We start from the raw sequence: 12589 nt of genomic DNA on the forward strand, positions 1-12589 counted from the left end.
GCTGACGCACGGCACGCACAGCGGGAGGGGCCGGAAGGGGCGGGCTGCGGCGCGCGCCCGCGGCCCCCGGCTCTTCACCGCCTCGCGCGGCGCTCGCGGCCCCCGCCCGCCGCCCGTGCCCGAGTGCCGCTCCGCGAGCCCCCGAGCGCACGCTGGCGGCGCGGACGCCGAGGCGCGGGGCGCAGGCCCGGGCCGCGCTCCAGGTCAGGCAGTGCGGGAGACGCCCCAGCCCGGCTCCGTCGGAGGCCGCCCTTCTCCGCGCGTCGCGGAAGCGCCGGCCGGCCCCGAAGGCCCCCGGGGGGCGGGACCTCCGACAGGCTCGGCGCTGGGCCCGAGCGGGGCCGGGAGCGGGTCCTTGGGCGGGAGCAGAGCCCGGGCTCGTCCGCTCCTCTCCGCCCACGAGGGGATGCAGCTCCCGGAAAGTAAGGCCGCCGCGGCCGCGGCCCCGCCGTGAATCCCGTGTCCGCCCCCGCGCCGGCCCGCGTCCCCGGCGCCCCTCCTCCGAGCTGCCCTTCCCTCCCCTTGCGGCCGGGCGGTGGGAGTGCACCCTGCTGGCCGCGGTCGGGGCTCGGCTCTCGCCGCCTCGGGGCCCCCGGCGGGCAGCGCCCGGGCCTCGGCTCCGCGGCGCGAGGGGGGAGGGGGTCGCTTCCACCGCCGGAACCTGACGTCACCCGGGACCCTCGGCTTCTTTCTGAAAGGAGGTAACTGTCGGTCTCGCTTTCACAGAGCGACTGGCGCCCCGGCCGTGAGAGCAGCCCTGCCGGCGGCGGCTCCTCCGTACGTGTTTTGTGCACCTTCAGAGCCGAGGCCCCTCGCACCGCGAGCGCTTGGTTTGGTCGCGCGTGGAAGCCTGCACGCCCTACACGCGCCGCCCGAGCGTCTCCGCCGCGGGTGCGCACCTGCCGGCCCCACGCCCCGAGCCCCCGGCTCAGCCCCCGGCTGCTGCGGACGCCGGGCTCGGTCGGGGTCGGAGACCCAGCGCGGCCCGCGGCTCTCCCCGTCGGTCACAAGGGTCATGAACGGTCAGGTTTAAAGTCTTTTCCCAAAGTAAGTACAAGTGGATTTGTTACCTGGTGAGGTTGCTGTTTGGGGTTGCTTTTTTTTTTTTTTTTTTTTTGAAATTTTGCGGGGATTTGGGTAACCTGGAACTGTAATTTAAAATGAGGGAAATTAAAAATAAATAAAATAAAATGAGGGAAATTCAAACTTTCAGCACAGGAACCACGCAGAGAGAATTGTCTGGTTTTCTCACTGGTGACATGCCGAGTTTTTTTTTTTTTTTTTCCACTTTCTCTAATACATTATTGAGTTCACGTGCTGTTGATACCCCTTGGGGGTTGACTCATTTATAGTAATTAAAAGTAGACTTTATTTATTTATTTATTTATTTTTACTTATTTTTTTTAAAGTAAACTTTATTTTAGCATTTTGGACTCCTTCACCTATGCTGACGTCATCTCACTAGTTCTTTTTTTTTTTTTTTTTTTGTCTCACTAGTTCTTGAGCCTTTATCATACTGCATATTAGGTTTATATCACTATATTTCTGTTTCCTATTTTTTCCTCATTTGAGTTTTTTTTTTCTCTCTCTCCTCTTTTGTTTTCCTTAGGTGAATTATACTTTAATGTACTACAGGTTGCATACTACGGATGGGAGCTATTACAGTTTATAATGTCAAAAACTTTTCTTAGACCAAAGGTATCTTCCACAAAGGTATGATATGCTAAAATGGCTATGTCATAATTGTCTCCAAATAATGATTTTTCTGCATGTTCTTAATGCCATTAAAGTAGCGATGCCCAGTAACGTTCTAATTAGTGGTCTAAAAATTGTAATAATAAATCGTGAAATGACTAAAAGCACGTTAATTTTTTTAAAATTTTTATTTATTTATGAAAGCCACAGAGAGAGAGAGAGAGAGAGAGAGAGGCAGAGACACAGGCAGAGGGAGAAGCAGGCCCCATGCACCAGGAGCCCAACGTGGGACTCGATCCCGGGTCTCCAGGATCACGCCCTGGGCCAAAGGCAGGCACCAAACCGCTGTGCCACCCAGGGATCCCAGCACAACGTTAATTTTTGAAAAAGTGTTTGCCATCTCTGTCACAAAGAAAGGCTGAAATCTCTTGAATGAAAAATCAGTAAAAAGAAATATATGAGTCACAGGTAGTGTTGATGCATGACAACAAGAGGTGTCGGGACAGGGGGAGGGAGGAGGGGGAAGCTCAGTGAGTTGAGCATCAGACTCTTGGTTTTGGTTCAGGTCATGATCTCTGGGGTTGTGGGATTGAGCTCTGCAGTGGATTGTGTGCTCAGTGCTGAGTCTGTTTAGGATTCTCTTCCTCTCTCTCCCTCCCCCTCTGCCCCTTTCCTCCCTGTCTGTCTCGCTCTTTCTCAAATAAATGAATAAGGAAAATCTTAAAAAAAACAGATAAGTAAAAATAAAGCTTAACCACAAGCCCTGCCTCGTAAAACTCATGTTTTATCAGCAAGGCTAGTGGTAGAGTAGGATGGGGGTCATTCAGTGTCATGGTCATTTACAGGGTAGTTATTTTCCTAGTGGTGGGTCCCTTTTTTCTCTGATTCTAAGTAAATTATTAAACTTCACTGTTTCTCCCTCCCCCCTCCCCAAGTAAATAGGAGTCCACATTTATGTAAGAAACAAAATTATAAAATGTATAAGTAACTTGAGATCAGAATTGCAAGATCAGATTTGCTATCAAAAGGTTTAATATAACATATTTTTACATACTCTTTTTTTTTTTTTAAGATTTATTTATTTATTTTGAGAGAGTTTCAGTGAGCCAGGGGAGAGGCAGAGGAAGAGAGAGTCTTAAACAGGCTCTGCTCAATCTCACGACCCTAAGATCACCACCTGAGCTGAAACCAAGAGTCAAGGTTCAACCGTCTAGCCACCCAGGTACCCCTGCATACTCTAATTTTTTTTTTTTTTTTAAGATTTTGTTTATTTATTTGAGAGCGCACCAGCAGGAGCTGGGGGAAGGCAGAGGGAGAGGGAGAAGCACACTTCACAGGTGGGGCTCCATCCCAGGACTCTGAGATCACCACCTGAGCAGAAACTTAACCAACTGAGCCACTCATTCTTAAAAATGCCCGCATATTCTTAAAAATAGAAGAAAAGAGCCAAAATTGTAGTATTATGGACAGTCTTGAAGAATAAGAAATTAATTATTTGGCTATGACTGAAATTTTTCCCCATAGGTCTTCATTTCTTTTCTCACTGACAAGAATATTCTTAACCTTCTCTCCTTAAAGGGGGTGTGAAGTGTGACTTTCATTCCTAAAGTAGTTCTAACCCCCAGCTTGCTTTTCCTCAGCATTGTGTAACAAATCGTTCACAACTATGGTTGAGTATTCTTCAGGAGAAATATAATCTTGATTCCTCCCTACTAGCCAGCCAAGGAATTTCAAAATCCATGTACTAAGCTAAATTTTTAGATTTATAACATGGGAATGTTAAGAAAATTCATCTTAAAAATTTTAGTTGCTGGGGATCCCGGAGTGACTCAGTGGTTTAGCACCTGCCTTTGGCCCATGGCATGATCCTGGGGTCCCGGGATCGAGTCCCACATCGGGCTACCTGCATGGAACCTGCTTCTCCCTCTGCCTGTGTCTCTGCTTCTTGCTCTCTCTATCTCTCATGAATAAATAAATAAAATCTTTAAAAAAATAAATTTTTTGCTAAAAGAAAAGTTTTTAACACTCCTAAGTAGTTTTGGGTTTAAATTGTTTGATTCATCATCTTTCTCCGTGTGTATTTTGAAAGGATTCTTTAAAAAAGGTAATGATGGGGATCCCTGGGTGGCTCAGTGGTTTAGCTCCTGCCTTTGGCGCAGGGCGTGATCCTGGGGTCCCGGGATCCATTCCCGCGTCGGGCTCCCTGCATGGAGCCTGCTTCTCTCTCTGCCTGTGTCTCTGCCTCTCTCTCACTCTGTGTGTATCTTTCATGAATAAATAAAGAAAGAAAATCTTAAAAATAAATAGAAATTAAAAAATAAAAAAGGTAATGTTAGAGGGAAATGTAGAGAAAGATCAGCAATTTCTATAGACCAGAAGAACATGAGGTAGGACTCACTGACTTTCCTGCTCTTTTATCCCAGTTTTGTTTTCTTAGATGAATCTGGTAAACAAATCATCCTCCCTGGAAAGCCTGCTTCCCTTTTATGAAAATAGTATTTCCTTTATGGGCTGAAGAGTAATATAATCATGATTTACAAAATAGTCATAGCATTAGGATTCTTAGGCTTTATCTTCTCCAAGTCCTAAAGATGCTAGGGATTATTTAGCTATATGCAATGGTTCTTGGTTTGTGAATGTATTAACCAGGACAGGGCAGGTTTACTCTTTGTACAGTTATATGTGGTTAAAATATTGTATTTCTTTGTTTTGCTTCTTTTTTGGTACATAATTTTAATATTCATGTTTCAGTCCTACAAATGAGCTTAAGAAGAATCAGTCTGTTTTATACTGGGAAGATTATTAGTAAAAAAATTAAGTTTGTATTCTATATTCCTTTATATGGCATTTGTCTTTGCCCTGGTCAAGTGGACAAATATGTATATGTACCAACCATGAAGTAAAAAAATAATATGTACTGTGGCAGTCTTAATTTAAAGAACTAGTTTCTGAGGTTTTTATTTAAAATGTTGCAAATATGTCAAAATTTTTTTTTTTGTAGAGTACTTATGTAGGGAATAAATGCAGATAATGTAATGCTTATATGATTTCTTTTTTTCAGGTAACAGACTGGGTAGACCCATCATTTGATGATTTTTCAGAGAGTACGTGCATCTCTATTACTGCCACATCATTAGGTGTGAATAATTCAAGTCACAGAAGGAAAAATGTGCCTTCGAGATTAGAAAGTAGCAGATTTCCAGCTAGAAAAAGAGAAAAGCCATCAGAACACGTTTATGGTCTCGAAAATTCAAAAGAATATCTGTCTGAAAATGAACCATGGGTGGATAAATACAAACCAGAAACTCAGGTACTGTATACAATGCAAACAGGCATACATAATTTAATTTCAGGAGGGAGAAGATTGTACATTTTTAGATTATTACTCATAAAAAGCTTTGAATTAATTAGAAAAAAGATAATTCCTAGTTTTTATTATGTTCTGTTTCTCAGCATTTCTCAAGTTACTTTGAAATTACCATTGGATATTTGTCTTAGATTTAATTTAATCCCAACACAGAATTGATCTGTTAATTTTTTTCTTAAATGTAATATCTTTCCCTATTCACATCCCAAAATGTATTTCAGGATTTCAAAAAATTACATAATTCCAAACCTGCCCCAAAGTCTCATACAATGGTGTCAGCATTAAGAATAGAATTTTTCAATATACAAAAGTGTAATAATAAAGACTGTTTCCCATAGCATGTTGTTTGCTAGTTTTTTCATTTAAAATGTTTGATTTAGATTAATATGTGCTGCTATATCAAAAATCCTTGAGTTAAAATGTTTTATTTTAAACTTGAAATTTTTAGCATGAACTTGCTGTGCATAAAAAGAAAATTGAAGAGGTTGAAACCTGGTTAAAAGCTAAAGTCATAGAAAGGCAACCAAAACAGGTAATTCAATAAGAAATGTGTTTTTAAAATATATAACATGACGTGTGTTTCTCTGATTTACAGGGGGTTGTAAGAAGCTAAGTTTTTTTTTTTTTAAGATTTTATTTATTTATTCATGACAGACACACAGAGAGGGAGAGAGAGAGGCAGAGACACAAGCAGAGGGAGAAGCAGGCTCCATGCAGCGAGCCTGATGTGGGACTCGATCCTGGGTCTCCAGGATCCGGCCCTGGGCTGAAGGCGGCGCTAAACCACTGAGCCACCCCGGCTCCCCGAAGAAGCTAAATTTTTATGGTGATTTTGTTAAGTCCAGATCACCTAAGATAAAAAAAGTTTCTGATTTGCTACTATAAACTTTGCTAAAGACTCAAAATTTTTGAGATATCTCCTTTACTTGTACCTCTTTTTCCTGCTTAAGTCTTATCATCATTATAAAGCATAATATGCCAGTTAGGGTGCTAGTATATTTAGCACATCAGATTATCTTACGCTGAAGCAAGCAGGCAAATTACATATTAGTTTTTGTACTAAATACAGCCTAAAACAGTCATCATTCATTTTAAGGCTGATGTTTTTTGTTTCACTTCCTAATTCTGTGATCACTCTTAGCCTCCAAGCTAGAATATTCTTTCTCTCTCTTAAACTTAACTTTATTTTGAGATTCTTCAAACATAAAAGAAAATAGAATAATAAATGAATACTATAATGCCCATTATGTACCCATCATTTCCACTCTTAAATATTTCGAAGTATTTATATAAAGTATTTTAAAATACAAATATGTGACATTTCTTTCAGACTTCTGGAAACATTAGTATGCCACTTTTTTCTTTTTTTTTAAGTAAAGCACTTTCATAATCAACTGTACCCTTATTCTGTCTAACAAAATTAATTATAATTCCTTGAGGTTATCTAATGTTTATTTCATATTCACATTTCTCCATTTGTCTGCAGAATGTTATATGTAGTATAGATTTATTATATGTAGTATAGTATAGTATAGATTTGTTACAACCAGGATCTAATCAAGGACCACACATTGCATTTGATTGTTAGATTTCTTAGGTCTTCTAAAATCTAGAATGGTCCCCTTTTACCCTCTTTTTCTCTAAGACATTGCCTTACTGAAGAGGCCAGCCCAGGTGACCTGTAGAACTGTCACATTCCAGATTTGTCAGGTTTCCTCTTGATGACTAGCTTGTTCTTCTATCCTGTATTTCCTATAGCCTGGAAATTTGACTCAAGGGTTTGATTAGACTCAAGTTGAACATTTTTGTAAGAATACTTTTAAAATACTATGTATATTTTATATTGTACCATACTATAAAACAGGTTTGGTTTTCCTGCTGTCTTTCATATTAAGTTTGATCACTAAATTAAGAAAATAGAAAACTTCGTCATGAAATTATTTTCCCTGCTGCCACATAACATATGGGGAGTTAATTTGACAATGTTAAATGTCTGTTTCCCCAGCAGTCTTTCATGTAAGTGTAAGTGCTTTAGCATCCATTTTCAGTCCTTGCTTGAATTCAGTTATTTTGTTAAGATTGTGATGTGGGGGCAGCCCAGGTGGCTCAGCGGTTTAGCGCTGCATTCAGCCCAGGGGGTGATCCTGGAGTCCCGGGATCAAGTCCCACATTGGGCTCCCTGCAGGGAGCCTGCTTCTCCCTCTGCCTGTGTCTCTGCCTCTCTCTCTCTGTGTCTCTCATGAATAAATAAAATCTTAAAAAAAAAAAAAGATTGTGATGTGGCTTTTTTTTTTTTTTTTTTTAAGATTCTATTTATTTGGGCAGCCCTGGGTGGCTCTGTGGTTTCGCGCTGCCTTCAGTCCAGGGTGTGATCCAGGAGACCTGGGATCGAGTCCCATGTTGGGCTCCCTGCATGGAGCCTGCTTCTCCCTCTGCCTGTGTCTGTGACTCTCTCTCTCTCTCTCTCTCTCTCTCTGTGTCTCTCGTGAATAAATAAGTAAAATCTTAAAAAAAAAAATTCTATTTATTTGAGAGCCAGTGAGCATAAATGGTGGGGAGGGGGACAGAGGGAGAAGCCAACTCTGCTGAGTTAGGGAGCCCAACTCAGAACTTGATCCCATGACCCCAGGATCATTACTTGAGCAAAGGCAGATTCTTTTTTTTTTTTTTTTTTTTTTCAAAGGCAGATTCTTAACTGACTGGGCCACCCAGGCGCCCTGTGAAATGGTGATTTTTAAATTTTACTATTCTGTAATTGTTAGCTGGCATCTATCTTTTTCTTTTCCCTTCCCTTCCCTTCCTTTTCTTTTTTCTTTTTTCTTTCTTTTCTTTTTTTTTCTTTTCTTTTTCTTTTTTTTTTTTTTTTTTTTTTTTTTTTTTTTTTTTTTTTTTTTTTTTTTTTTTTTTTCTTTTTTCTTTCTTTATTTCTTCTTATCTTCCTTTCTTTCTTTCTTTCTTTCTTTCTTTCTTTTCTTTCTTTCTTTCTTCTTCTTTCTTTTCTTTCTTCCTTTCTTTCTTTTTCTTTCTTTCTTTCTTACTTTCTTTCAAGATTTTATGTATTTATTCATGAGAGACACAGGCAGAGGGAGAAGCAGGCTCCATGCAGGGAGCCCGACGTGGGACTCGATCCCGGGTCTCCAGGACCACACCCCGGGCTGAAGGCGGCGCTAAACCACTGAGCCACCTGGGCTGCCCATCTGGCATTTTTTTTTTTCTTTCTTTTTTGGCATTTTTCTATGAAGAATAGTTTGCCATCACTAACGGGCTAGTTACCTTTAAATACAGTTCCAAATGGAAACACAGGATAGATTTTAATTCATTGCCTTTAATTTTCAACTTTGACATGAAGGAGTTAGTGTTTTAGTTGCCTTTCATGTTAACAGACCTTTCTCTTTTTTAAATCGAGGTATTTTTCTGTCTGGTCTGTGGATTTAACCATTTGGTTTAGGGTTTAGATAATGTATTTAAGGTTGATTTGCAGTGTCAGCATTGGTATCCCTCCACTGGCTCATAAAAATCTCCCTTCTGTGAGTAGATTCTTGGGCAATTTCCCTGATGCACTTACATCCAGGCATTTTCTTAGCTCAGCTAATATTTTTATAATTTCAGTGTTCACTATGTTTTCTTACTTGCCAGTACCTTTTAAGTATAAACATTATCATGTTCTAAATCTATACATGTTATGGGATCCCTGGGTGGCGCAGCGGTTTGGCGCCTGCCTTTGGCCCAGGGCGCGATCTTGGAGACCCGAGATCGAATCCCACGTCGGGCTCCCGGTGCATGGAGCCTGCTTCTCCCTCTGCCTGTGTCTCTGCCTCTCTCTCTCTCACTGTGTGCCTATCATAAATTAAAAAAAAAATAAATAAATAAATCTATACATGTTACTGTTAATATTCTAATAAACTTAGGTGTGTGTGTATATGTTGGCATTTGGGAAAATATTTCCTCTACGGTTTTAAAAGCTTTCTTCCTCTAAGAATTTGGAATCTCATCAATCATATACTCTTTTTTATATAAAAATTCAATGATGTCAGTAATCTTAAGACATTTTATTCAAAAACATGTTTGATAACTTCAAGAATTTTCTTTGGGAAGCTAAAATTATTTTTTCTTAAATGTATTGTAAGTAAAAAAAAATGTAAGTACTTAAAATATTCGCTGAATTTAATTATTCAGGGAAACATCTTTCAAAATATAGTAAAACTATTATAATTTGATGGAAATGTACAGCATAAGGGATACAGTCAATATTGCAAGTGACTGTGTGGTGATACATGGTCCAGACTTACCACGATAATCATACTATAACACATAAAACTATCGAATCACTATGATGTACATTTGAAACTATCAGGTTGCTATATGTTATTTATATTTCACTTTAAAAAAATGAGGAAACTTAAAAAAAGGAAACTATTATAATGTAGATGATAGAAACATTAACAAAAGTCTTCATGTTTTAGTGTTGTGATAGACTATCTCCCACTTCTCTTACTGGAAGCAAAACTTACTATGTGGCTGTACTCACTATGTCAGAAAACAAGATGCTTCACTCTGTTATCTAAGAAACATATGTGGGTGTGCAGGCTTGATCTTCATCTTTTTTTTAAATAAAAGACTACTGCTTGAAAGTAGTCAGTTATCATTATTTACATTAGGTGTGTCCTGTAAAGTTACAAGAAACAATAAGCAAAGAGTGAATCATAGTTCCTAGGAGAAATAAGGAGTAAGGTTCCTACCAATATTTCTCTGTCCACATTTACCTCAAGTCATCAAAATATAAACTTGTTGGGCAGCCCCGGTGGCATAGCGGTTTGGCGCCGCCTGCAGCCCAGAGCGTGATCCTGGAGATCCAGGATCAAGTCCCACGTCGGGCTCCCTGCATGGAGCCTGCTTCTCCCTCTGCCTGTGTCTCTGCCTCTCTCTCTCCAGCTCTGTGTCTCTCATGAGTAAATAAAATCTTTAAAAAAAAAAAAAAATTATATATATATATATATAAACTTGTTTTATATTTGTTTTTAAAGAAACCATATTTGATATATATTATTGAATCATTAGTCATGGCCGGTATCACTATGACTCATGCACTCATACATTTTAAAAAGTGAGACTGGTTCTCTTCTGGGGCCAAGTACTAGGGCACTTATTTATAAGTTAGTAAAGGTAAACAGTTGAGCAAGGATTTCCTCACCAGAGAATGTAGGAAATCTTCTGATATTTTTTTAGCTTTAACTTTTTGTTTTTTAAACTTTAACTTTTTTTTAAGAGATTTTATTTATTCATGACAGACACACACAAAGAGAGAGAGGCAGAGACAGGCAGAGGGAAAGGCAGGCTCCATGCAGGGAGCCCGATGTGGGACTCGATTCCAGGTCTCCAGGATCATACCCCGGGCTGAATGTAGCGCCAAACCGCTGGGCCATCGGGGCTGCTCAAACTTTAACTTTTTTATGTGATTTATTATACAAGGAGATACTATTGTGACCTATAACCTATATAGTCTCTTGGAGTTCTAGCTCTGTAAAGTATGTTTCTTAATATACATTTCTTAAAGAATCATATTCTAACATCCTCCTGTAAGAATATTATACTTGTTTAGTACTAATGCATATAATCCAAAGAGATCAGGACTCCTGGTTGGCTCAGTGGTTGAGTGTCTGCCTTTGGTTCAGGGCGTGATCAAGTCCTGCATCGGGATACCCGTGGGGAGCCTGCCTCTCCTTCTGCCTGTGTCTCTGCCTCTCTCTCTGCCTCTCATGAATAAATAAAACCTTAAAAAAGAAATTCCAAAGAGATCTGTATTAAGGTAGAATTTTGAATTCAGGTAACGTCTATAAATACTTTATTCAGACATTACTTCCTTAATATAGCTGAAGTTTAGTTGTTTTGTCTAAGTAGTCCTTGGGAGGGACATAATATAAGAATTGAAGAATTATCAGCAGCTATGCTTAAAGTTTAGGAAATAAGATTATCCTGTTTTATCTAATGCTGGTATAATCCAGCTAACATCAGTGAAATATTAGGATATACCAGAGATTAAGTAAATATTTATAGAAGTAACTAGTATTTGAAAGAAAATTCAAACATAATAGTCTAGCATTCCAGTTACTTTGAATTTTGATTAATGTTTGTATTTGGTTTTAGGGTGGATCTATTTTATTAATAACAGGTCCTCCTGGATGTGGGAAAACGACAACTGTAAAAATACTATCAAAAGAGCATGGTATTCAAGTACAAGAGTGGAGTAATCCAATTTTACCAGACTTCCAAAAAGATGATTTCAAGGAGATATTTAATCCTGGTAAGGTTTGCTATGAAGGTAGTGGAAATAGTGGGAAAAGTATGTTTAAAGGTTTGAGACTTCCCATCTATATTCTTGAGATTCCTAAGATCCTTTTTTTTTCCCTAAGATCCTTTTGGGTATATGTTTTTATGAGGAAAATCCATGTTGTCACTCCTTTGCTAGATTGGCTTCTGCCCACTATCAATAGCTTCAGAAAATAGGAATAGCAGTCAAATGAAGCCATATGAGAGCATTTTCTTTCATACTTACCCATTTCAGAGAAAAAATTTCAGGAGAAGAGGGGAAGCTTTCTTCCAGTAGAGGAGAATGGGATTCTTTGAGAATTAAGTCTGACATTGATTCATTGTCAGCATACTCATTTGGAGTATCTTCATTGTGTAGGCAAAAACATATAAATGTTGTTACCAGTTGTGTGACTATTATATTGACAGCTGTTTCATGAAGTCAGTTAATTCTATATTATATTCATTGGTATAGAAAATACATTGTCCATGATGACTCTTGTCTTTTGAAATGAATATCCTATTTTAAATTTCTGCAGTTTTGCCTAAATAGAAAAAATCTACACTGTTGTGAGCTCCTTCAGGTATATGCGAATATGTTTAGAAACATGTGTTTACATACATATGTGTAATATGTATACATAATTTGTTGAAAGTGTTAAATATGTTTTTGTTTTGTTTTGTTTTGTTTTCAGAATCAAGCTTCCATGTATTTCCCTACCAATCTCAGATAGCAGTTTTTAAGGAGTTTCTACTTAGAGCAACAAAATATAACAAACTACAAATGCTTGGAGATGATCTAAGAACTGATAAGAGGATAATTCTGGTTGAAGTATGGACAAATTTTGAGATCCTGCTGTAGCTATTGAGTAAATAATTGCAAGCTATATCTTACCGATAGTAGCATTAACTTTCTCCCTAGTATTAATGGTAGTAAAATATAACATGAAGGCTCCCTGATAGCAGAAACCTCAGGTCTTTTTCAGTAAACATGAATAGAGTGGCTATAGATTAATGAACTTTAAAACTATAATGGCTTAAGTGTAGAAAAGCAATAATTTGGATGTCTTAGTGAAAATACTGTAACTAGTAGTGACCCTAAGAAATTTGATCTGAAAATTGGGTTTCCCATTGATGCATTTTATTGTTTAAGATACCTACTTTTTCACATTTTCCTTAATTTCTATAAAAGTTTTAGTTATAGTACATTGAATAGGAAAC

General features: G+C 39.2%; 1 protein-coding gene across 1 annotated transcript in view; it reads left to right on the forward strand.

The window, feature by feature from the left end:
• The first annotated feature begins 280 nt into the window (after positions 1-280).
• RAD17 (RAD17 checkpoint clamp loader component) overlaps positions 281-12589 on the forward strand; it is a 30563-nt gene continuing 18254 nt past the window's right edge. Inside the window, exons 1-7 of the mRNA XM_038530788.1 lie at positions 281-422; positions 727-1047; positions 1610-1713; positions 4757-5005; positions 5511-5594; positions 11207-11363; positions 12064-12200. Of these exons, the coding sequence (XP_038386716.1) occupies positions 1672-1713; positions 4757-5005; positions 5511-5594; positions 11207-11363; positions 12064-12200 (669 nt within the window). The 5' untranslated portion in view covers positions 281-422; positions 727-1047; positions 1610-1671. The remainder of the gene's footprint in view (positions 423-726; positions 1048-1609; positions 1714-4756; positions 5006-5510; positions 5595-11206; positions 11364-12063; positions 12201-12589) is intronic.

The sequence above is a fragment of the Canis lupus genome, chromosome 2 (assembly GCF_011100685.1).
Source record: "Canis lupus familiaris isolate Mischka breed German Shepherd chromosome 2, alternate assembly UU_Cfam_GSD_1.0, whole genome shotgun sequence".
NCBI lineage: Eukaryota > Metazoa > Chordata > Mammalia > Carnivora > Canidae > Canis > Canis lupus.